The sequence below is a fragment of the Mus pahari genome, chromosome 5 (genome assembly GCF_900095145.1).
Source record: "Mus pahari chromosome 5, PAHARI_EIJ_v1.1, whole genome shotgun sequence".
NCBI classification, from domain to species: Eukaryota; Metazoa; Chordata; class Mammalia; order Rodentia; family Muridae; genus Mus; species Mus pahari.
Genome location: NC_034594.1, coordinates 120,272,662 through 120,300,377, shown reverse-complemented (window position 1 = coordinate 120,300,377; position 27,716 = coordinate 120,272,662). Strand labels below are relative to the sequence as shown.

The 27,716-nt window shown below is 33.6% G+C and overlaps 1 protein-coding gene across 4 annotated transcripts in view; it reads right to left on the bottom strand.

Annotated features, from left to right (window-relative positions):
* The window catches only part of Brinp3 (BMP/retinoic acid inducible neural specific 3), a 361,134-nt gene that overhangs the window by 53,290 nt on the left and 280,128 nt on the right, over positions 1-27,716 (bottom strand). For all 4 annotated transcript variants that reach the window (XM_021198220.2, XM_029539331.1, XM_021198221.2 and 1 more), the window contains one exon: positions 1,042-1,264. In XM_021198220.2, the coding sequence (XP_021053879.1) occupies positions 1,042-1,264 (223 nt within the window). The remainder of the gene's footprint in view (positions 1-1,041; positions 1,265-27,716) is intronic.

The window sequence follows — 27,716 nt, the reverse complement described above, 5'->3', positions numbered from 1 at the left end:
TATATATATATATATATATATATATATATATATATATATAATACACAATGACCATATATCATATAATTCCATTTACACAAAATTTAAGAATGGGCATATCTATGGGGAAAAACTAAAGAATCTATAAATCTGTAGGACTATAAAGCCTGTAGACAGATAGAAATTATGGTAAATGTTCATTCATATATGTTTAAATGCAGATATGTCTTTCTATTGGAAGTATAACACAAAGCAATGGAAAATACCATGTGTGTTAGCTTTAAATCAAATCTTTCATAAAGGTTTAATCTTCAGGGTCATTTGTTTGTAACATTGTATAATATTTATAACTGTAGCTTTCTCCTCTTATCAACTTAAGTATCAATCCAAAACTTTATGACTTTTATTCTGGAAATACTGCTAATAATGTATTATTTTTGATGTATATTTTCATTTTGATGCATATTCAACCAGACTTACTATAGATAACTGAAAGACTTTTATTCCAACAATTCTTCAGCATATTTTAATTACTTTAAATAACAATTGCAAAGTAAGTTCTGACACAAATATTTAAGTATTTCAATTTCTGTGTCGTACATTAGAAAACTATGCGGTTAAAATTATGGATAATGAATTTCCAAATACTTGTAAAGTAAACCCGTAATTGTTTTATTAGAAAATAAGATCTGGAGAAATTCCAGTTTGTGTTTCTTGCCTACTTCACATACTCCCAGCTTAACAGTGGGGATTTGTCGTTTTTGTGTATTTCCTCAAACACGGTTCTTAACTGACTACCATAAAAGATAAATTATAATGACTGCTCTATTACAGTAATCAAAACAAAACAAAACAAAACGCAAAAAAAACAAAGGTTGTGTCAGTGTATGCATCTCCCACTGAATTATTCCTTGAGACACAACTCCAAGACATTATTTCGAGACAAGACAATTTCCACCTCTTAAATGGTCTAATGGTAATTATGAGCACACATGGTCTCAGGAACAGGCAGACCTCAGGTCTAAGCACAGAAGCACAGTGGTCAGGCCGTCCCAATCTTACCTCTGTCTCGGCAGGCTGATGAGCGGCTGCTTGTGGCACCGTTTGCTAAGGCTAAAGAGCTTGTGTACAATTCTGTGTGCCTTCAGGAAAAGCTGTTTCATGCTGTTCTCCAGTTGTTCATAGCGGCGCTGAAAATTAGAATCCATTGTCCACAAATGCATTATAGTTGAAGTGTTGAGGAAATAATTCATGGGTAGCCGTTTCATAAAGAACTTGAATTCATCTGAAAAACATTTAAAAATTCCACATTTTAATTATGAAACAAGTATTTTCCCTCCAAGCAAAACACATCGAAAACACACTTTAAAGTAAACACCAATAGCTTAATATTTGTGACAAACAAAGAGATAAAACGTGAGACTTGGGAAGTTTTAAGATCATTTGTTTTGTTCTTCTTAAAATAGTAGTTTCATAGAAGAATATGGAAACAATTTATACAAGAACAATAGTTTTGACTGAATATTTAATTCCAGTTTGCATTTGATATACTTGCTGTGCACTCTGAGTAGCGACTATGGTGTAAAAACAGCAGAACAGGTATCAGATTGGCAAGTGATGAGAATTTGCATGGGTTTATAGGCTTGAAGGGATTATAGGCTGAAGCAACAAGTGTTACAGCTCACAGTCTGCCCAGCTCAGTGCCATCAACATTTTTTAAGGCATTGTTTTATTAGATATTTTCTTCATTTACATTTCAAATGCTATCCCCAAAGCCCCCTATACCCTCCCCCCACCCTGCTCCCCAGCCCACCCACTCCTGCTTCCTGGCCCTGGCATTCCCCTGTACTGGGGCATATGATCTTCACAATACCAAGGGCCTCTTCTCCCATTGATGGTCAACTAAGCCATCCTCTGCTACATATGTAACTAGTGTCTCATTTGCCCCGAAACGTACAAACAGGAAGTAGGGTAGAAAATCACAAACGATTTTAAGGAGTTAAGGGGTCATACAAATTCCCCCAAAAGTAAATACTCCAATAAATAGCTTTCCTCCAACTTGTACACATAGATCAAATTTTCAAAAATGAATAACAAAAGTAAATTAAAACATATATAATATAGAAACTTGTATATTATTAGAAAAGTCTGGTTCTAATAGTTTAAGGCCTCCTATAGGAGAAAGAATTGTTATCTGATACTGTAAAGGTAAACAGGAAAGATAGCTAGATAGGTCATAGGTTCTACAGGAGAACCTAATATTCTAATATCCTAATATCCTGCTTGAGAGTTGGGGTATTAAAATGATTTTTAAAAAATTTTATTGCATATTTTCTTTATTTACATTTCAAATGTTATCCCCTTTCCCGGTTTACCTCCCTCTCAGAAAAACCCTATCACATCCTCCCCCTTGCTTCTATTAGGGTGTTCACATACCCACCCACTCCCACCACACCACCGTTGATTCCCCTACACTGGGCCATCTATCGAACCTTCATAGGACCAAGGACTTCTTCCCCTATTGATGCATGACATGGCCTTCCTCTGCTACACATGCAGCTGGAGTCATGTGTACTGCTTTTTTGATGGATTAGCCTCTGGGAGTTCTGGGGGGTCTGGTTGGTTGATATTGTTGTTCTAAGTGACTCTGGGGTATACCCATAGATCAGTAGATCTCAACTCTCATGGGAGAAGCTTCTTGAAGTAGATGACAGTTAACAGGGAGACAAACATTTGCAGAAAAATTAGAGAATAAACTATTTTGGCATGCCACAAGTGTACGGTAAACTTGCTCTTTTAAGACAGACATCATGTGAATGATGGGGTTGCCATCCCACAGTTAAAAACTCTGACCCATAATTGTTCCTGTCTGAAAGAACTGCAGGACAAAAATAGAGAAATGCCTCAGGAAATGGATGTCCAGCAACAGGCCCAAAGTGGGATCCAGCTCAAAAGGCCTGACACTATTACTGAGGCTGTGGAGTGCTCAGAAAAAGGGGCCTATTGTGACTGCCATCTGAAAGACCCAACAAACACTTGAAAGAGTCAGATGCAGATATTTACACCCAACCAATGGACAGAAGCTGCAGATCCCTGTGGTGGAATTAGTGAAAAGCTGGAAGAAGCTGAGGAGGAGGGCAACCCTGTAGGAGGAGAAGCAGTCTCAATTAAACTGGAACCCTGAGAACTCTCAGACACTGAACCACCAACCAGGCAGCATACACCAGCTGATATGAGGCCACCAACATATATACAGCAGAGAACTGCTGGGTATGGGTTCAGTCAGAGAAGATGCACCTAACCCTCAAGAGACTGGAGGTCCTAGGGAGAGGGGATATCTGGTTGGGTGGGGGTGGGATTTGTGGTGGGGGCATCCTCATGGAGACTGGGGTAGAGGTATAGAATGTGGAACACTCAGAGGGTGGACAATGAGGGGAATAAAGTCTGTAGTGTAAAAAAGAAAGGATTAAATAAAAATTTAAAAAAGAAAAAACTCAGGGATCTTCTTGGAAGACAGAGAAGAATGAGAATAAACCAGAGGCAGTTTAATATACTCAGCTGTATTCTAGTCACAACAAATGAAGTTGCACATATAATATCACAGAAATTATGAAAGCATGGATTAAATATGTATAAACTCAGGCCAGGCAAAATCCCTGCTGAAGACCTATTGGCATTAAATAAATGCCAGCAAAGGAAGTGGCAGTAGTCTTTTATATTTTTAATGGTCTGATAATTAGAATATCCTACATTCCAAGGTAGACCCATATTCTAAACTAACTGGGTAACAGAAAAGCTGGACTCCATGAATTGGAAAAGAAAGATGTAGATGAGCAGAGAAATGAGTAAGTGGTTATTTTGGAATGTATCTGAGAAGTATATAGAGAATGTGATTAAATACATACTTTATGAACACCTCAAACAATTAATAAAATTATTTGAAAAAATATTTAGAGGACAGTCTTATCACTGAAGCCCAGCACTCTTAGATATCACATCATTAGGGTTTTCAGTCTATAGATTTTTTACCTGAAAAAGAAGAAAGACTAAAAAAAGAAATACTCTTTACAATATACAAAAATAATGGGAGGAACTGTTAAACTATATTTGCATTAGATATGTTTCTAATCAAACCTTATAAATAATAGATAAAGGCTTTGATTTGCTAACACTGTGTAGTTTGCTTCCATATGTCTTTCTTAAAATATTCCCCCTTTTAAGTAAAACAATTGATGCTTAGACATTGGAAAGCATTCCTCGGATGTTCACAGAACAGATGCCACTAGTTTGGAAACTCATCATTCACTTCATTGTCATCTTTTCTTTGACCCTTCCAGTAAGACCTTATCATTTTGTAGGCATGGATTTCTAATTGTACTCTTTGTTATAGTATTAGAAAAGGTTCTGAATCAGGAAATTTCACTGGGGTTAAAGAACATTATAAAATAGAATTTACTTATCTCACTGGAGTGTTTTCAATAGTGTTTGCTGCTGAAAATTATCAATGCACCATCTCTATGAAATAGTTTCAACATGACACATGAATAATTACTTCATTATGAAGTCATTAGGAGCCACCATTGACAGTCACCCACAACAGTTATTGAACACCTGTTGTGCGCAGAACATACAGATATTTCAATCTATGACAGCAAGTGTGAGTAAACCTTTCATCTTATTTTAAACAGCGACTAATTAATGATTTGCCTTACTTTCAAATGCTATAAAGCTTCTTCAATTTTTGACAGGTATTTTACCTAGAACTTACTCAAAGGATTTCCTGGAAATGTCATAAAATATTTTTTCTCATTTGGCATTCTTCAAAATTAACATTTATAGATTGTAAAAATGAATTTTGAATGGAAATCAGGAACTATTATTTAAATTCAAATTACATAGAAAAGACAAAAAGAAAAAAAAAAAGAAAGATAGGACAGTAGAAAAAGCAGGGAAACCAGAAGATATGTTTTATCTTAATTTAAGGCACTATGTAGAAAATAAGGCTTTGTTTGCAGTTAAAGTAGTAAATACATAATAACTAATCAGAGACTAGAGCTGTGGCTCAGTGCTTAAAGGCACTGCCTGGTTTTCCAGTGGGTTCAATTATCACCACTTACATGGAATCCCATAGCCATCTATGTTCTAGAGGACCAGACATCCACTGTTGGCCTCTACACATTCTGTATGCACATGGTACACAGACACACAAGCAAAAACACCCATATACTAAAAAAAGAAAAGAAAAGAAAAGAAATTTGAAGAACAACTAGTCATACTTTTGGCATTATAGATAAAATTGAAATCTAAATGTCATATAAAATAACTCATGAAGTAAATCTATATGACAAATATATTATTGTTGAAATAAATATCTAAAGTTGACATCAACTACATAAAAAATTTCAGTTAAGTTTTGACATTTAAAGAACATAAAATTTAATAAAAAGCTAAGCATTAGTGTCAGAGTATTTCTTTGTTCAATGTACACCCATTATTTTTTAAAATTCTTCAGGTTTAACATGCACTGGTAAAACTGCTTTTCAAAGAGTTTCAAGAAAAGGTTTTTAAAAGAATTGTTTTAAGGCATGTGATGAGCAGCTTAATTTGTTCCCTTGTTGAGTTTTCGATTATTGCATTTCCTGGCCAATGGGAATTTCTATTAAAGCATCATTCCGAAGATTATTGTTTTGAGCTCATGCTGAAGTTCATTGAGACCGGCACAGGTTTATGGTGATTGAGGGTTTACAATGGCAGAGTTTCCTTGAATTTATTCACCAGTTAACATACTTAACATTTCTTGTTCTTTGGCCACCTAATCCTCAGATTTAGATACTTGGTCTCGTACATCCTGTGTGTCACAAAGCACAATGTGGTCCTCAGTATGATGACAATTTGAGGGTCACTTGTAATATCTGATATAATTAAACTGAACTCTCATTCTTTCAATTTCAAGTATACCATCAAATCAATATGGGTCACAACAATTTGACCATGGTAAAAATTTAAGTTCAAAAGAAAAGAACCGATATGTATTTGCTTTATAAAATAATTCTGTCATACTCAGTACATCAGATAAAATTAACACATAATATATTACCAAAAAATTTTCCTTAAAGTGTTTTAAAGTTTTGAATGAAATACTCTAGAAATATTACATTAATCAAAGATGTATAATACTAAAGATAATATTCGTTATCTTAATATTACTATTTTCAGCAAGGTACCTCTTTTGTTGAATATACTAGTGTGCTCATTGTAGGATAAATGATTGCATTCTTGTTTTGTTTGTTTTAACACAGTATAAACAAAACTGACCTAGCACTGTGTATGTAATATAGGCTAATCTAAGACTTGTGGTCATCCTGCTGTAGGCTTCTGATGCTGATTACAAGAGTAATATAATGATTATTTTTATAATCATTACAATCATTCTGATATTGATTACAAGAGTAGGCTGACATGCCTGATTCTTAACAGTCCTTCTTCTCTTCCTCTCCCTCTCCTTCTCCCTCTCCCTCTCGCTCTTTCTCCCCCTCTGTCTGCCTCTCCCCCTCCTCCTCCTCCTCCTCCTTCTTTCTTCTTCTTCTTCTTCTTCTTCTCCTTCTTCTTCTTCTTCTTCTTCTTCTTCTTCTTCTTCTTCTTCTTCTTCTTCTTCTTCTTCTTCTTCTTCTTCTTCTTCTTCTTCACATACAAAGTATTTTATACTTTGTTATGACATTTAAAATTGCTAATTTTCTTTTTCCATCTTGTAACTTGTCTCTCTTACTCTCTTTTATGTATCTGCTTCTTGTGTATTCCCTTCCTGCTTTTGTGTCACATGGATCCCATTGCCTCACCTCTCCTCATATTTCTTTATTCCCTTTTGAAATTGCCTTTTAATTTAATAGACTGTACTGTAATTAAACCCATGTTAATACATGTATCCACTAAAATCTAAACTCTGATTGTGACAGAGAACATGTGATATCTGAGTTCTGAGCCTGGGTCTTCTCAGGTAATATACCATTTTCCATACCAATCTATTTTCTAGGAAATTTCATTTTTCATTAAAGCTGAATAAACTTCCATGGTGAAGTTATATTACAGTTTCATTATCTTTCCATCTGTTGATGAGCCTTTAGGGTAGTTTCATTTCCTAGCTACTATGAATAAACATTATTCATCAGTACACTTAATTGTTCAAGTATCTCTGTGGTAGCAGACTGAGTCATTTGAGTATATATCAGCTAAAGTATTATTCAGAGTCATTTTTAACAATGAAGAACAAACAAACGTCTATACTGACTTCTATAATGTCTGTAATAGTTTATATTTCCTACAGTGTGTATTCCTCTTTTTCTTTTTCGTTTTTTTTCCTTTTCATGTTTTAGAAGTAAACTCAAAGTTGTTTCAGTTTTTATTTCCCTAATGGTTATGTATGCAGAACAACTTTAAAATACTTACTGGCTATTTGTGCTTCTCCTACAAAGTAGTTTTCAATGATAAAAGATAACAACAGATATAACAAAGAAAAATGCTAATGAGCATCTGGGCTGGTAGAATTTATAGTCAGTTTCATTCTCCTAACAAAACTAATTCACAGGAAACAAGCAATGATATAGAGGGAATGCATTGCATAAAGAAACTCTGTGGAGGCAAATGGATTAGGATAGGTAACACGTTTACAAAATGTCATCATTCCCTAAGTAGGCACAGCATTAATCTGAAATTAAGACAATTATATCTTCAAATGACCTTTCTCGTAACTTTTATTAGGATATTTACTATGTATGATTCATTTGAACTTTGATCTCACAATTTAATTTTCAGGCAAGTTTCTTTTAAGCTACCACATTTTTAGGACTGATACCTTTATATGTTTTGTATATCCGTGGTACTTTTGATGGACCAACATGCATATGTATATCTTGGCACACATTTTTGCCTATATTAATGGGCATGGAAAACACTGGCTAGTAAATAATTTCTAATATTCAGAATAATGTGTTAAGAACTACTATGGAATATATTTTTCAAATAATATTCCTAAAATATTTTGACATTGGATTATTTCTAGAGTAAAAACACCATGTAATTTGCTTCTATACAGATTAATTGTCTTCATTTATGAATTAATGTAAAAAGTTCCAAACTGATACTGATTCCATTAAAAAGTAAAACTCTTGGTATTTAGGACTGAGGAAATAAAATGCTTTCCTGATTTCTAGTTTATACATATGATAGACTTGTTAAATTTTGGTAATATAAGAGTTATAAAGTGATACTAAAAGAGTATTGGATTTTCTACAGATTTTGTGAATGTTTATGTTTTAGAAATAAGTAAAAACAAATTATGATGAATGGTATATGAATATTCACACACAGATATGTATATTTGTTGGATAATTTAGCCAACAGTAGTAGAATTGAATTTCTTTGTCAGTAGAAACAATGCAGCATGGAACCAATTGCTTTTAATCAAAAAGAGTGATACTTTCTGTGATTTTGTGATATTCTTCATCCAGCTTCTTCAATGTCCGCTTTTCTACTTGTAACTTTAACAGAATACTTTGAAGTGAATTTATAATAATCCCTGTAAAACAAAATTTTCTACACAGGAAGCTGATAAGGAAAAACATCATTTCCTGAACTGAAATTAGTACTATATCACACTTTTACCTATGCAAGTGTGTTCTGTATTTGCTGATTTTTATATATTAATTTGTTACTGTTTTACCATTGTGACCTATATTAAAAGAAAGAAAAACAAAAAAGCAACAATGAAAAAACAAACAAACAAAAACAAAATTTTTATAAGTTCTAACTTTGAAGCTGACATTTTGATTTCAAAGTATTTCTTCACTGTCCCTCATTGTAATTGCAAAGCAGATTACCCTGTAATGCAACTACTTCTTTATCATTGGTAGTCATATTCCCATTGTGTAGGAAATTCACATATTTTTGTGAGCTTCATATCATACCATAATTCCAACTACCAGTTAGCTTTTTGTTTATTTGTTTTGGTTTTAATTTTATAAATTTTTATTCCCAATCATTCCCAGTGTTATATTTGAATGATGTATATCCAAACAATTTTTTTCCAGGCTCTACTGTGTGTTTCTGGTAAAACCAGGGCTGATATATATATATCTTTAAGTCTATTAAAAATATACTAACAGACTTGGTAATAGAGCTCATACCAAATCAACAAAATACTATAATGCTGGTTAGATAAATGATATCTGGTGCATGATATCTTATGATATTGTAAGTAAATCAAAAGTGTAAACCCAAAGCAGAACTTAAGTATTTAGAAGCTATCTAAAATAAATTATATTTTTGTCTGATTGTTTTATACTTCTCTTAAATGAATCATATACACTTATATTAAAATATAATATTTCAACACATTTATCTGAATAACAATACCTATCCTGTCTATATCTCTTCAAAGCATAACAAAATACCTAAGCAAAACTGTTACATCTTCATATGCACAATGTCTTTGAAATTACATAGTTGGTAGATTTCTTTAAGTTATAGGATTGAATTGAATTCACCCAGATTTATATATTATATCTCAGGGCATCATGGGAATACTAGTGATAATAATACTATTTTTTGCAGTCTGTAGCTTTTAACAATGATGGCCCTACTAAATATGTTTTATAGAAAATAATTTACTCTTTTTTGACTGTGTCATGGAAGAAAGTGTTTTTCTCCTTTCCTTGGTGATTTTATATTTTATGCACTGTCTTTTAATGAATTCTTTATCAATTAAAGTCAATTAAAGCCCTTTTGTTCCTCTAAGAAAAGAATATGTGCTGGAAAATGAACAGGTATTGGAAGCAATCTTACAAGGTATCTTCTAAGGAGAAAATAGGCAGAATATAGTATTGAATTGTTAGAACACACTGGAAAAATCATTATAAGTAGATACAATGATAAACATGGAAATTGTATTACTTAGATTTCATCTGAGCCCATTTGCCTATTTCAAACTGATAGCACAGTTTGAAAGTTTTGAACCTAGTGGATGTGTCAATTTCTACTATCAGATATGGCTTGATTAATTATCTCAAATATAAACAGTTTCTTTTCAAAGTTCTGAGTGAGTGTTAGAGAATTCAAAGACAGGGTTTAAAAATATTTTATATCCTAATGTTGTAGAAACTCAAACATTAGACTTAAATCGCCACTAGACTATTTACATTAACATTAGAAGTATCACTGACTGGTGAATGTGTGGGAACAGGGAACATATGGATGTATATGGAAGAAGTGATATTGACTCAAAATTCCAAAATGTGAACACTTGTTCTTCTTGTCTTATTCCAATAGAAAAACAACAAAGGGATAGGGGAGGGGCTGCAAAATCTTCTGCCTGTTCAATAAGCTTATCTCCTCTTGTCTTTAGAGGTTACATGTTTAGTTTTTTACTTTTTTCTTAATTTGTTTAAAATATAATTTCATCAATTTTCTTCCATATAGTGCTAAAGATGCAATAATCTACTTTTTGAAAACTTAAGATTAGCCAAAGACTGAGGTTACGGAACCCTGAAGAGAAGAAAGAAAGGACAGCAGAGTTGAGAGTAGTCTAGAACATAGTCCAAAGAATCAACTAGGTAGGGCTCACAGGGACTCACAGAGACAGAAGTCACAAGCACATAGCCTGAATGGGTCCCTGGTAGGGCCTCAGCATATATGCTGTAGTTATTTAGATCAAAACATTTTTGAGATTCTTAACAGTGGGATTGGGAGTGTTTCTGACTCTTCTTCCTGGCCTAGGGATGCATCGCCTGGTTTCATTATCCAAGTTCGATATAAAATTTTGTGCCTAGTCTTTTTTTTCCCAATTTTTATTAGTTATTTACTTCATTTGTACTTCAAATGCTATCCTGAAAGTCCCCTATACCACCCCTGCTACCCTACCCACCCACTCCCACTTCTTGGCCCTGGTGTTCCCCTGTACTGGGGCATAGAAAGTTTGTAAGACCAAGGGGCCTCTCTTTCCAATGATGGCTGACCAGACCATCTTCTGCTAGCTAGAGACACGAGCTCTGGGGGTACTGGTTAGTTCCTATTTTTGTTCCACCTATAGTGTTGCAGACCCCTTCAACTCCTTGGGTACTTTCTCTATCTCCTCCATTTGGGGCCCTGTGTTCCATCCAATAGCTGACTGTGAGCATCCACTAATGTGTTTGACAGGCACTGGCATAGCCTCACAAGAGACACCTATATCAGGGTCCTTTCAGCAAAATCTTGCTGGAGTATGCAATTATGTCTGCGTTTGGTGGCTGATTATGGGATAGCCTGCCGGGTGGGGCAGTTTCTGGATGATCCATCCTTTCATTAATCTTTTGGGGTTGTGTTCCATTGATATCCCTGAGAGGTCTTCTCTTTCCTTAAGAGAAACTGAGGAGTAGAGTATCTCAGCGAGTGGGGATGTTGTGAAGAGAGCTAGGAAAAATGGAGGGAAGAAGAATGTTGTAAAGATGTATCATATGAGAAAACAACAACAACAACAACAGCAACAATAACAACAACAACAACAGCAACAATGAAAAAAGAAAATCAAGGCTAACAGTAACATTAGAGTTACTGATTATGTCATGGTCTCTGTGGACAAAATCATAGAAAATTCCTTGGGGCTCAATCAGTTTGTGTATTTAAACCAAACATAATAAAACAACATAAAATTCCTCAAACAAAACATGCCTAGATCAGTCAACAGAGAGTTGACTTGAATTAGAAGAAAGAAAAAAGATTAGAAAACTGAAAAAGAGGAAAGAAAGCTTCCCACCAAATTATCAGGTTAAGATATTTCAAAGAGTTGGACTTTCATATTATAAGACATCTTAATAAAGTAATACTTTCCTTTGAAAGAGAGCATTAACTTCTAATGTAAAATTTATTGGATTCCAAGTGCTACAGAATACATATATCAGATGAATATGGTAGATATATGCTATACAAATATGAATATAAATACATATGATAAAATATCAGATGAATTGGGCTTTGTCAAATTTGTATTGTTTGTTTATTACTGAACAAAATCAAAGAAACTAGAGTTATATTCCATATTAGAAATTTCAAATTCTACCTTAAATAAAGATCCTATGGTGGTTATAATTTAAGAAAAGAATGATTCTAATCAAACTTCTGTTGTGGATTCTGCCATGATGGATAAAGTCCCTTACTAAATTTTATATATATATATATATATATATATATATATATATATATATATATATATATTGTGTTATATACATATATGTTGTGTTATAATATATATGTACATGTGTGTATAAGTATTATGTGTATATAATATATATGTACATGTGTGTATAAGTATTTTATCATTGTGAACAGAAAACACATACAATAGTTGTTGTCATATGCCACTCATATCAAATATTGTAAAATTAAAATCATTTTCAAGTTGTGTACATACTATCATTGATGTCCCAAGTTGTTAGACATTTCCCTTGTTATTATGGGCCATGTATTGTTAAGGACATGAGACTGAAAGTTATGAAAAGCAGGAACAGAAATTATCATGTACCATCCCATCCCATAGCTGAAAATATAGACTACAAATAATCCTTACTCCAAAATCCTGGTGATCCAGACTGTACTTAGATATATCATCAATTTAATCAGTTGTGTAACGAAACATAGTCACACCTAAAAACATGTAAGTGTCAGACCAAATGCTTTCGGTAAGTTGAATGTATATAGTTATATCTATCTATCTATCTATCTATCTATCTATCTATCTATCTATCTATCTATCTATCTATGTTGTAACTATCTATCTGCTATCCCTCTGTTTTCTACTTATGTAACAAAAATTTAGTAAAAAGAAGGAATTAATTTGAGAAAGAATTAGGAGGGCATAAGAGTGGTTGGAAGAAAGCAAGTGGGAAGTGATAGAGGAAGAAAAGAAATAATCAGTTATACAACTGTAACTTAAGCTAAATTTTTAATTCCTGACAGAGGAAGTGGACTCAATCTCCTGTCTACAACCCAAAAAGTAACTTCTCTCACAAATGAAAAAATAAAATAGTATCACTGGGTATACAAATAAGACTTAGTGCCAGGCTCTCTGTTAATCAATAGGTGATATCACAAGAACAACGACACACATGTCTGACATTAAAAAAAAATCCTTTGTCTTTGTTATTATTATTAAGCTCTTATATTTTTGTTTATCATTTTCTTTTATGATTGTTTTTGTTTTATCTTATTTTATTTTATCATTACTATTTTTTTACACCTCTTTATATTCTCATGAGAGATGAAAAAATAAAGTGTAGGGATTTGACTGGATTTGTAAAAGGTAAGGATCTGGAGTGATGTTGGGGAGTGGAAAACCATAACTAGAATATAATGAAATATAATATAATAAAGACTATTTTCAATTAATATATAAAAATATAAAAACACGGTGTAAGAAAAATATGAAAAGTAAGTACTGTTTCTCTTCATCCTTTCTTAATTAAGAAAATGGACAAATCTCAGGAGTTCCATAAAGAAAATTAACTGGTGATATTTTCCATAAGGATAACTTTAATAATCTGTATTAAATGGCAGATGTTTCAAAAGCAACCTCTTGTACTCGTCAGTGTCCTCCAGAGATTTTGTCTGCTGTGTGAATTCTGAACTGTACCTGTCATAGCCCCTGAGCCAACATTTTCAGTCCTCTTGATAATCTGAGCTTCCCAATTCATTGTTTTTAAATACATTCCTTTCCTACTGCAGTCATATTCTATTCTATTAGAAAAGTTGAGACCCACACTTAATTGAGTCCTCGGGGGTAATTAGAGCAAATAATTAAACAAGAGTTTAACTAATATTTATTTAGTGTGTACTGTGTGCCAATCACCGTGCTCATAGATAGTAATGATGATCATAGCTGTACTAATAGAGGATATTCATGTTTCCTATAATAGATTGCTATGAAAACAATGACATTCCTTTACATAATTAGCAAAATCTGCTGTCTGTATTATTTATTTACTATTATCCTTTCTTATGCTGCTCTGAGAAATGTATGTAGGTTATCTTGCTTAATCCCTGCCAAAGTAGAGAGATGGGAGCTATTATAATCTTCACTTTCTTCATGAAGTGTGTTTTGTCAAGTTTCAAACATGATGCAAACTGATACTGGTAATAATAGATAATGCCTAGAACAAGCCCTCTCTGAAAAAAAAAAGTTCTTGCTAAGCAAGCAGAAGTACTCTAGGAGTTGACAAAGATATTAAATTAAATTCTTTATATTTATACAGTGCTTTTGTTCAGAGGATTTTCCACAGTTTTATCTTTAAGAATCTTATAATAACCATGCTGTAGGACAAACTGATTTTGTTCTGAAGTAATGCAAAATTAATTTCAATTATAGTTTCATTGTACATAGACAATTCAGAAAGGAAAACAATCAGCTGAGGGAAATAGGAAAAATGTTAATTATATATTACAGAAATGGTGAATGCAATGTTTTATTTTATTTTCTTTATTTCATTTACCCAGATAGTAATACCATTCATTATTATTAGTCTATGAATTATTTATTTTATATGATATAACCACCTGACAATATGAACAAATAAGTAAACGTTGGAAAGCAAGTATTAGTTTGTCAGAAGATGTTTAGGTATAGGACATAAAGCATGATGCCAGTGACCTACAGAATAAATAAAGTCAAAACACAGTGTATACAAGTTACAAACTGTCGTACAATGTGGAAAAAAAAAAAAAGAATACAGGTTCCAGCTAAAACCAACACACAGAGAAATATCTTAACTTACAGATGCATTAAGTAAAACTTTTAAAGTGATGAAATACTGTGTATAGATTTCATAGTGATAAAGCATTAATCCACATGTGACTAGGGGCTATATAAAGTAGAAAACAATTATGAATCAAAGGCCAAATAAGGAACTATTTCAAGCTTTCTTCTGAACAATCAAGTCTCCCAATTCTATATTGAGTTTGCCATCATAGCCACAAAACAGAAGTGGTTACCTGGATTTAGTGATGGTGTATCAATTTCTACAACTACTATATCTCCTCATCTATGTCTAAGAGGAACAGCCTGAGCAAGGAAGCAGTGTAGCCTACCCTGAGATCCAAAAATTGTAAAACACGTGGGTGGAAAAAACATGAAGCCAAGACTATAGGTTTGTCAGAGAGAGAAAAATAAGAGGGACCTCCACCCTAGTCTTTAGGTATTATAGCAAGCAATACTTACTTGTAGGGGTATCTAACCAATATTTAATTTGAGTTAAGGCCTAGGCAATGAAATTGAGCCTATACATGACACTGCTTGATTGACTAAGAATCAGATATTACATATGCCAGAAATCTAGAATAAAATCAAATACTACTGGGGAAAAATCAGAAAGAAGAAGAGAAAAATTATCAATGAAAAGAACTTAATGATATTCTGCTATTATCATAGATGAGAGCATCATTCAGCCAACATCCTTTAAGTTACTTCCTGCAGCAAATGGGAACAAGTACAAAGACCTATAGCCAGATATTAAACAGTGAGAGACCGTGGAATGCATATCTATAAACTGGTATCTCTATCAAATCTGTCTTCTTGCAGCTCAGGGAACCTCAAGAAAGAGGAGGCAAAATGAGTGAGGCAGTGGAAAGGTCTCTAAATCAAAGTTCAGATGAAATTATAGAGATAGTAGCAGCAGTCACAGGACCTACCTGGATCTTCGACAGGTTGTATGCATATGCACTATTGCATATATACTTAGGAAAATTTCGCATATCCTGAATGTATAAAAAATGGTTCTCTGAAACTTGTGGCTTCTCTTGGGGCTCTTGTATTCTTCTGTTGGTTTGTCTTGTGCAACTTCAATATGGTAGTTCTGTTTTATCACATTATTTTTGTTTTTGTTTTAGTTTGTTTTTATATTTTAGAATTCTAATAATAGACAGACAGTGAATCTTGCCTAGTCTGGCTTGGTGATGTTAGAAACAGTAAGACATGATTTCCTGAACTTGGTCAGAAGCCCCACGAATTACTTAAAGAGTTAACAGCTTCTTTAAATATTTTCTAGCAGCTACCTAGAGACGGCTGTCTGAAGAAGGAACACAGCTCTTCTAGAATATTTTCTGGCTTTCTGAGTTTAACTGGAAATCTCAAGAATGATCTTAAACATTTTCTATTAGGATTTGTGACTTTGAAAAATCCCAAATTTTTAAAATGGCTTTCCTCACTTTTGTAAGAAAATCTATGAGCTAGCCAGAGAGCTTGTTGACATTTTTTTTTCTAGCAAGAGAGCTATCTCAACCAGAAAGAGCTGTCTTGAGAAGACTACAGAGCCAAGAACTATCTACAGATAGCTATCTAGGAATCCATCTTAAACAGAACATAGGCTGTCAGCTAGTAACAAGCCATTTATTTGCATTTGAGTCAATTGTATCCCCACTTGCCACATACCCCCTTCTCTCAGATCAACTCCCTAAGCATAAACTGTTTCTTGGAAGCATCCAGATGGGAGAGAAGATGAACAGAGGTGAAAGAGTAGGAAATGGGAGGAAAAGAAGGAGAGCAGGGGAACTCTATTCCTATTATGTTGTATGAGAAAAGATCCTATGATTAATTAAAGGGGGAAATTAATTAGTTAATTTAGTTATTAGAAAAGTTTTTAACTTCTCTTTAAAGTTGTTAGTCGACTGGTTTTATTATTATATTATTATTAAGCATTATTAATTATGAATTGTTAATATTATTGCTACTGTTGGTTCAAATGAAGATCCTTTTGAAAAATTTAAGCACATACTTCAAACAGTAAAACCTCAGAGAAAAGAAACAGAACAAAACCTTATGTAGACAAATCCATAGTTAGGTGAGAATGTTTTTATAGCATCCACATTCAAGTCCTAAAACACAATTAGGAAAAACAGAACAGAAAACTAGACATGCTTTGTGCTGTAACTTTAGCAGTTTTACACCTTTCTCATGGGTATTTGTGTGTATCAGAACAAATACCTACTAGAGGAGAAAGACAAGGTGGTAAAATTTCTAACAGAACACACTGAGTGCTTACAGTGACAAATACATACCCAAACTCCTGTATATAAGTTAGCTTTTCCATCAAGTATTCAAAGATTTACATCATTCCTTTACTAGGAAATATGCCCTATTTTTATTTTTCTATGATCAAAGGTGATTTTACTTATTCCTCTAGTTGTTGAAAACATCCTGTATTTGTATTCTGAAAAATGTGTTATACTGTGTCATGTTCCTACAGGGCATTCTTCACATTAGTTAAATTTTGCAGGGAAGTTGCGTTTTTTTTGTTTGTTTGTTTGTTTTTTTTATAATAATCTACTTATTTCATAATAAAACAAGATATCGACTATATTGAGTATTTTTATACACTGTTGGTAGATTATTTTAAAGTTGTTTCTTAAAAAATTATTTGGCACTATCACCTGATTAAATCTGGAAATTCTATCTGTTAAACTTCGTACTGAAGCTTCGAAGTAAGTCACGTTAGATGGGAAATCTTAGTTTGAATTGGAAGCAATTGTTCTCAGAAACCTGTCTCTGAACATGTGACAGTAAGGCCCCATCCTTCCTAAACTGAACAGTAGATTACACAGAAAAGCAGATTCCAATGAAGCCAAAGTATGCAATAAAGTGCATACTCCTCTCCACCAACTGGCCCCAATTCCCATGGGTCTCTACACTAAGAGTCTTGCAAATAGGCACGTGTAGATATCCTACCACTTTACTTTCTTTCCCTTACCTTTCTTTAAATTTCCTAGCTCCTATCTTTTCATAACATTTTCCATCTCACACTGTTTAAATCAAGGAAGAGGTAAAGCTGTCATGAGCTGAAGGAATAGTCATTATACTGCATGATCTCAAAGTATCCTACAGAGAAGTAATACTCAACACATGGTGCTATTTAAAACCAGGCACAAAAAAATAACAAAAGAGCACAGGGACCTGAGAACTAAACTGTCCACCTATGGCCATTTTGGTGATTTTTTTTTAAGGGCTAAGAATATACATAAGGAAAAAACAGTACATAGGGCTAGAAAAATTGGCTTTCCACACTTAGTTGAATGAAAGTAGAGCCTTATCTTTGACCAGAGATAAAATCAACTCAAAATGGATTAAAGACTTAAGTGTATAACCTGAAATGTGAAACAGATGGAGGAAAGCTTAGAGAAAACTCAGCAAGATAATGGAAAGAGCAAGAGCTTTCATTTTTATTTTTTCCCTACAAAAGTTTACCAACACCAGAAATAAAATTGAAACCAAATAAATGACACCCTATAAAATTGCCAAAAATCTACATAGCCAAGAAAATTAAAGAATTAAGAGAGTAAAGAGATTGCCAAGTTGATTCATGAATACATTCTGAATCTTTCTCTGGTAAGAAATTTATTTTTAACATATAGAAAGAAGGTAAAATATAATGACTTATGAATAAACAACCAACCTAAAATTAAGTAATAGATTTGAAGATATCTCTGAACACAAGTGATTAATCACATATGAAACATTCATTATTCACAACACAACTTATTAGTATAATAAAGGACATGTCCAAAATTAGATATTATTTTACTTCAGTGAGTTTATCAAAGGCAATGCCTAGTAGATAAAAACCACAAATTGTTAACAAGGACATTGAAACATGAGAAAACTTGATCATGCTGGTAAGAGTATAGAGTTGTACCTATATGTGAAATAACAACATTGTGGTTTCTCAATTAAAAAAAAAAAACCTGGGTTTGGTGATGGGACACAGTAGTAGAACACTGTCCTAATATATACACAGCTCTGGATGTGTAAGAAAAAAGAAAATATATTTAACATATGATGTTGTCAACCCAATACTATGACAACCTGGAGGCTCTACTCTTTGGTACATCTGTGTAAATTATCAAGTCATAGTAAAAAGATGCATACAAACAAGTTGACCAAAAATTGGTGTCCAGCTTAGTGACAAATATATTAAATAAAAACAAATTTTTTCATGGTTTTTCTCAGAAAAAAAAAAAGAATTGGAAAATACCCTTTGGAATCAGTGTCTTGCAAAGTTCTATGTTCTAAATCACCTGGGTTTTTCTATCATGAATTAGTAGGGCATAAGATTTATCTCTCATTTTTAGAAGTCAGCCTCCATCAGGAGTTAAAGGGAAAAATCTTTCTCTAGAGTTTAGAATACTTTCAGAACATATATAATAGATGAAGGCTGACATAGCAAAATGTTTGTTTAGGAGACATGTCACAGCAGATTAATGGAAAATGTGGGTTCTTTCCCTGGCTTGACAGTTATTTTTCATTGTTTTATTGTACATTTTTAGATTTTTACTTCTGTGAATATGTTGTATGTATGCATGTATGTATATGCATGCATGCATGAATGCATTCATTTTATTATAGTACACATAAACAGTAGAACAATGGTAGGGGGAAGAAGTAAATTTTATTATTTTGTAAATTTGGATGAGCCTTATAAGATAATATTATATCATATAAAATAAGCCTACACTGTAAAAGTATAAATTCCAAATCTACACACAGGCAAATATGTAATCTCATTCACGAAGACTCAGAAAAACAACAACAAAAAAACATTGAGAATGGGAACAGAATGATTTGTTACCAAAAGCTGAAAAGAGTAGACAGGTATTTGGAGTATAAGGAGGACAACGGGACAATGATTGACTAATAGATTCCATGATACACGTGAGTATAATAGGATTTTTATCATACCATACAATGATTATAAATTCTGCATTTTATATTTTAAAAGTACAGAAGGAAGGATTTTGACTGTTTTCACCATACAAGTATAAGTAGTGAGTTAGGTATGACTAACTTGGTTTAAGTTTACAGTCACTCTATTTATGTATCACTTAAAAATAAATTCAAATTTATTAACAAATAATGGGTAGTAAGGTACCTTTGCCTAGGTTATTTATCATTTTCATTAGTCTCTTATAATAACCATAACCAAAGCATTGTTTCTTTTTTGTACAACAATTGGTCCAGTTAGAGAACCCCTGTTACTTTTGGTTGGTACATAGTAAAATAGTGTTTAATGTCAGAAAAACAGCAAGGATTTGGTATATAGGTGAAATTCCAGTGTGCTCATAGTTGTTTTCATGCTCAGAGATGTTCTTTCTCCTGGACCTTTTGCTTTGTCTCTAGAGAAGTACTGAACTCAAACTGTTACAGCATGTTGCAACAGTGTGGAAAGATCAACAGAATAGGAGACACCCCATTCTCCTTCTCATGGCCCTTGGATAGAAATCTTAAATGAAGTCTCCCAGTTACTAGCATACATATGGTTGCACCATGAAAGAAAGAAAACAGAATGTAAGGATTTAGAGCAACCCTGCCTAAAAGTCCTATCTCCAGTTTCCAATATGGTTTTCAGAAACAATTAAGGATGCCATAGAACTTCTAATTGCGTACTTTTTATAGAAAATTACTATATCAAATTCAGTGTCTGTTTTATATTGAATGCAAAACAAGATTCTTAGACAAGTCACATATAAATCCTTTTAGGAAATAATGATATTTTTTCAACCAAAAGTTGTCTCAAGAAATCAACATTATTTTATACTCTGACAAACCATTTTATTGTATGGTTTAAAGCAAACATATACTGGCCATGTTTTCTGCCTTATTAACTATATTGTGGAAGACCAAACAATGTAGCTTCTACAGATTTCTACTGCACTCTTGGAATGGATGTGAAAATCAAGGTCTCTATGTCCTTCAGATTGCTGAGGCTTCAACTATGAAGCCTTATACAAGTATTTCAAGTTTCATCAGGTTCCTAATGACGTGTTCAATGGTTTGTATATGCTGGCCCAGGGAGTGGCACTATTTAGAGGTATGACCGTATTGGAGTAAGTGTGTCACTGTGGGCATAATCTTTAAAGCCCTCATCCTAACTGCCTGGGAGGCAGTCCTTTCCTAGCAACCTCTCCATGAAGATGTAGAACTCTCTGATCCTCCTGCACCATGCTTGCTTAAACTCTGCCATGCTTCAACCTTGATGATAATGGACTGAACCTCTGAAGCCCTAATTAAAAGTTGTTCTTATAAGAGTTGCCATGGTCATGTTATCTGTTCGCAGCAGTAAAATCAATGTGTCAGAACTGTTTTGAAGAACAGCCTCATGTTAATACATTTGTAAACTGTATCGTAATTTATTATTTCCTTTGCCATTCTATACAAATGAAGTTTGATCTTGGTTTTGTTATAGTTAAGGAAAGTCAGAGTATCAGATGGGAATTATTTTTGCCAACAGTATGGTTGATTCTGCTAATGTTCACTCTCCTAAAAGAGTTCTGTGTGGAAAAAGGCTTTGGAACAAAAAAAAATAGTACTACTTCTCAGTAAATATGACCATTTATATAATCATGTACATATATATTTATATGGGTTTTATATTTATATTATACATCATTTAAATTTCAGTACAAAAATCTAAGTTTTCATACTAGATAGTAAATGATAAACTATATTTAACATATAAAATACATTTATGAACAAAAATAAGTGTAGGAAAACAAATTGGCCCAAATCCATAGTACAATGTTTGAGGAAAAATATGTTATATTAATTCTCTAGTTACTTGAATTTTTTTACATTATAATGGTTAATAAAAGTAAAGATTGTATATCAATTTGTATTTAACTACTCTTGCATTCTCTTCATAGCAGTACCATTCTATATTGCAAATTATCCTGGAATTTTATAAGACTGGAACTAAACTTCAACAATTATTTACTATTTTGTTTCCCCTGAGAACAAAACTCTGGAACTTCAAAGTACAGTATCATATTTATACTACTTGCTGTAGCAGTGAACAACTCTGATTACATCTCTCAAAATCACTATTACTATTCTTAGTGGAGCACTCTGAGAGCTGGTCATGAAGATATAAATGACACCATATGGCCTAAGAACCGGCGCTTTTGTGGAGTTCTGGTATTGTGTGTAAGAGAATTGATCTAATGATAAAGTCACGGCGATATTACTTCTTTCTCCCAACAATATTTTCAATAGTAATCCAGGCCATAAATGTAATAGCAGGTCTAACACTACTGGCAATATTAAATTGAAATGGCAAATTGCAATGCTAGGAAAATTGTTATCAGAGGGATTGATCTACGGTGGTACTAATATTTCAAGCTCCCAAATAAATGTTCAATAAAATGATGCTTCACTATTGTGCAAGCTTTGTGATAATGATTTACCCAAGATATAGTACTTTAAAACCTCTAGCCATCTTTCATATGTTAGGGTAAAAGCAAGAAATAAAATGAAAATCCATTCATTTTTATGTTTCATGGGATTTTTTTACTTTACAATATATTTTGTTTCTCATTCTAAAAAGCCTAGACTCTTGGCTGTAAAGAGAGTCCTTTTTTTCGTATTGAATTCCTGGAAAAATTAATTCTTATTAGAAATGTGGTTTTACTGCACAAACTGACACAGTGATTTCACCTAAAAAGAGTTAGAAGTTTTGAATAGTTGTTTCAATTCTTAAACTTTTTACATTAAAATCACATTAGTTTTCTCTTTTTCTTTTATTACTTCCAAGCCCTCTCATGTACTAACAACAGCTATGATCACTCTTGAAACAATGATAACATTTTCTTTAGTTGAGATATATGACTTAATGCATAAATGGGACTTGCTCAGTCTGATTACCGTTACTTGAATGCATATGATCTCTGGGCTGACAACTTAGCATTTGAAAACTGAGGAAAAAATATTGAAAGACCACTGTACAATTCTTTTTTCTCATGGAACAAGAAGAAACTAAGAAGCAAATCCCGTTGATAACCTATTCATGTGCCATTTCTGTTCAGCACTGTATCACATTGTCTGTCTGACAGTTGCTTATCATAGATCCATACCTATTACATGCCTCATTTTCAGGAAAGACTCTGTTTGACTTCCATAATAAGCTATTCTCTAAATCTTAATGGCTCAGACAGCAATGTGGTTTTTGTTCATTTTCAGGATTGTAGATCATTAGTAATTTCCCAGGGTTCTCAGATAAAATACCAAAGATCATCAGACTAAGTACCTAGAGCCTAAGGCCTTGCTGTTATCAATATTAGTGAAGAACTGTTCTTCATGTTTGGTTTTCTTCTTTGACCCCTAAACAATAACATTACGTAAAGCAGTACCAGTTACATGTGATTATACAGCATCAAGAGTAGGAAAAATAAAGAAGCAGATGGAGTGAGTTGCAAGCATTCCTATTTTACACTCAGACTGCTGGCCCTTAGATTACCAATTCCTCTCTTCTTCTCACATACACATCAGAATCAGACATACCCTCGGAGAGGTGTCCCAGGTGACAAAGGACAAGTTCACTGATAGTTATAGTCTACAAATTTAAGTTAGCTATGGTTTCTGTATTGCATGCAGTCAGAAAAACTAAAAAGAATGAATTAGGTTTGTCTCATATTTAATGTCAATGGAGTAACATATAGGTAGCCATGATAAACAATACAGACCATGAAGGTCATGGGTGGAAGACAGAGAAAAGTCACTACCAGCCTCAATTCCTTCTGGCAGATGAAGTAGTGGGTATTTATTTTCAAATTAGAGAAAGTCCTTAGGCTAGGCATATTTCAACATTCTTTTTTTTTTTTTTTTTTGCAAAAGTACTCCAGTTGTCTTTTATTTTTATTTTATTTTATTTTATTTTATTTTATTTTATTTTATTTTATTTTAAGTGTTTGGGCTTGCGTCTCATCTTCCACACAGGCTTCCTTTAATGAACAGAACAGAGGTGCCTTGAGGAGGTCACATGTCACGGCAATCGAAACAAAATGCCCAGGCAGAGTCCACACTCAGAAGAAAGAAAAAGAACGATCAAGCAACCAACTCATTAGTGAAATTCACTAAAACATTTGTACGGTCTAAAACATGTATGGCTGTTTTCACAAAATTTTTATTTCTCTAATTATTAAAGATTTAAGTGTGTACTATACAAGAGTTAGAAAATATATAAAGATGCATCAAAGAAAGTGAGTCTCCCTGTTAATCATGGGGCTCAGAAATGATTATGCTTAACATTTCGCAGATTTATGAAAATTACTCTTTCCTTTCCAATTTTTTCTGTAGGCTCTGGATTATATTAGTATTTATTATTATTATTATTATTATTATTATTTTCTTTATTTACATTTCAAATGCTATCATGAAAGTTCCCTATACACCCCCTGCCCCTGCTCCACTACCCACCCACTCCCACTACTTGGCCCAGGCCTTCCCTTGTGCTGGGTCATATAAAGTTTGCGAGACCAAGGGACCTCTATTCCCAGTGATGGCTGATTAGGCCATCTTCTGCTCAACTGAGGAATATCGAATGGCTGAGAAACACCTGAAAAATTGTTCAACATCCTTAGCCATCAGGGAAATGCAAATCAAAACAACCCTGAGATTCCATCTCAAACCAGTCAGAATGGCTAAGATTAAACATTCAGGTGACAGCAGATGCTGGCAAGGTTGTGGAGAAATAGGAACACTCCTCCATTGCTGGTGGGATTGCAAGCTTGTACAACCACTCTGGAAATCAGTCTGGCGGTTCCTCAGAAAATTGGACATGGTACTACCGGAGGATCCAGTAATACCTCTTCTGGGCATATACCCAAAAGATCTTCCAACTGGTAATAAGGACACATGCTCCACTATGTTCATAGCAGCTTTATTTATAATAGCCAGAAGCTGGAAAGAACCCAGATGTCCCTCAATAGAGGAATGGATACAGAAACTGTGGTACATTTACACAATGGAGTACTACTCAGCTATTAAAAACAATGAATTTATGAAATTCTTGGGCAAATGGATGTATCTGGAGGATATTATCCTTAGTGAGGTAACCCAATCACAAAAGAAGTCACTAGATATGCACTCACTGATAAGCGGATATTAGCCCAGAAACTTAGAATACCGAAGATACATTTTGCAAAACAGAAGAAAACCAAGAAGGATGACCATTGTGTGGATACTTCATTCCTCCTTAGAATAAGGAACAAAATACTCATGAAAGGATTTAGGTACAGAGACAAAATTTAGAGCTAAGATGAAAGGATGGATTATCCAGAGACTACCCCATCGTAGAATCCATCCCATCATCAGCCACCAAACCTAGATACTAATGCTCATGCCAGCAAGATTCTGCTGAAGGGACCCTGATATTGCAGTCTCTTATGAGGCTATGCCAGAGCCTGGCAAACAACGAAGTGGATGCTCACAGCCAGCTATTGGATGGAACACAGGGTCCCCAATGGAGGAGCTAGAGAAAGTACCCAAGGACCTGAAGGGAGCTGCAACCCTGTAGGTGGAACAACAATATGAACTAACCAGTACCCCCGAGCTTGTGTCTCTAGCTACATTTCAACATTCTTAAGGTTTTCCATTTACTTAACGTCCAGTGCTGGGAAATGCACTCACAGTTCTATGACCCTCTATGTTTGTTTTCTTTCCTAACTTTCTCTCTTATACTGGAAAGTCATGGAATATTTCAAAGCTACCAAGATTTAAAAGCAAATATATGTCAAACTTCTGGTGTATGTGTGTGTGTGTGTGTGTGTGTGTGTGTGTGTGTGTGTCCCAATGTATATCCTTTGGTCTTTGGCTTCCTTATTCTTAACTTTCCAATGCTTGAATTCTGTAACAGGAAGCTGGGAATTTTTGTACATAGGTCCTTTAATTTCTTAAATTAAATATTTATTTAAATGCTATTTAAATAAATGGTCAAACACAGACATTAGTCAACAACACAAAACATAAACATGTTTCATTTTAATCTGTCCATAATGTTCTAATTACAAGTGACAATTGTTCCCCCCTGAAAATAATTGCAGATGAAAGCAATAAGAAAAGGTAATATGAGTTGACAGCTATTCTTACTATTGCAGGGACGGATGACTAGGACAAAATCAGTATCATTTGTCATGTACGTAGACCACTCTAAGTAATCAATCTCTCTATTAGCAAGAAAAGAAGTTTATATAGTAACACTACTCACAGGGACAACTCAATCTGTGCAACTTGGTTATTTGGGACTATGTAATGTCTAAATTTTCTTTTTTTTTCTAAATGTTCTTTTTGTCAATAAAAATTAATTTCTCTTTAAATTATAATTGTAATGAAATTGTAAGCAAACATAGTTGTAAAACATAAATAATGCTATATTAGGAAAATGTTGTAAGTCAATATTTAAAATACTGTGACTACAAATGCTATAAAAACTGAACAAGAATTTGTAATTAATATAACCAACATGCCTGATTGTACTCAATTTATTTTGGAAACGTAGCATCCAGATAAATCATGAAGTAAGTTTATATAATTTTGAATGCTATGTGATATTAATATTCAGTTATATTTCTCAAAGTTCAAGTATTATATAACCCATATCATGTATTCAAAAGTTGTTTTGCACATGTCACTCAGCAGTCTGCCTGGATCCCTGTGTCATCACACACATGTGTAATAACTTTGGAAACCAATATGACTCTGCCTTTTCACTGTATTTAGGTTTGAGACTTTTCTGTCTTTCAATAATTAGTCATATTTTTGTGAATGTTGCTAAATGTTGCTGTTGGTTCTGTCAGCATTATAAGCATTTACAGTTTAAATATTCTTGTCCTGAGTAATTGATTTTACATGCATAGACCTCATAGCAGTAAGCCAATGCTATTTTTATTATTCATAATAAAAGGTAACAAAAATAACATTTTTGCTTAAAACAATAATGATTAAAATCTGAATCCTGGTTTTCTATCTTCTTTGTTTGTCTATAAAAATAGGTCACATCTCAGATGGAATATTATTTTTTTTTGGCAGCACAGTGGTAGAAGCTGAATTTTACTTTCCTTTGGATTCTCCCCATGACTTACATAAGTATACAAAAGTTTAGACAAAAAACACCAGAGAGATATAAAAGCACATGCGTGATAAACAACAAATATTACACACACTTGATATGTCAAGCAAGATCTGAAACAATATCTGAGTAATAAAAGCATGCAGAAAAACTGAAGAGTATTCAATGAGGTGATATATTCAGATGCAATGGGTTTTACTTTGCGAAAAATTATCTGAAATATTTCCATGAATGAGATTCGATTATGTGCTCTGCAGGAGTAATGGTCTATATTAATCTGAGCAGACGTCAGTGGAATTAGATCATGCCTCCTCCCTCCTTTCTTTTATTACAATGTCAGCATAATGTTCAAAATGTCTCAGCAAACTCTTCCCTTCACAACTTTAATAAGTAGATTTGCCAGGTGCAGTACTAGCAGGAGGCCTATAATGTATTTAAGTTTGAAAATGAGGCAATTATATTTCAAGGTTCTGATTGGCCACATTTTAATTTGAGACCCATCAGATGTACTGATTTAGCTCGTGGCTTGCTAAAGAAACCTCCTACATATGCACCTGTTCATTTTATTAAAACAGAAACACCTTGCCAGGGAGGAGAAAAGGATATTGGTCACAAAAAAAACAGCAGCTTGGTCCCTCTGCTCTTACTATTGATTACATTTCTTGAGAGTTGCCTGGGAGGTTAACTGCTAGCAGGCAATTAACACCCTTACAAAATAATGAAGAAAACATAATTATATTGGGAAACTCCAGAGACTGTTTGTAATCTTAAATGCGTTATCCCCAGGTCTCTTTCAATATCTATAGAAACCCAAGACTCTTTCTCATCAACGTG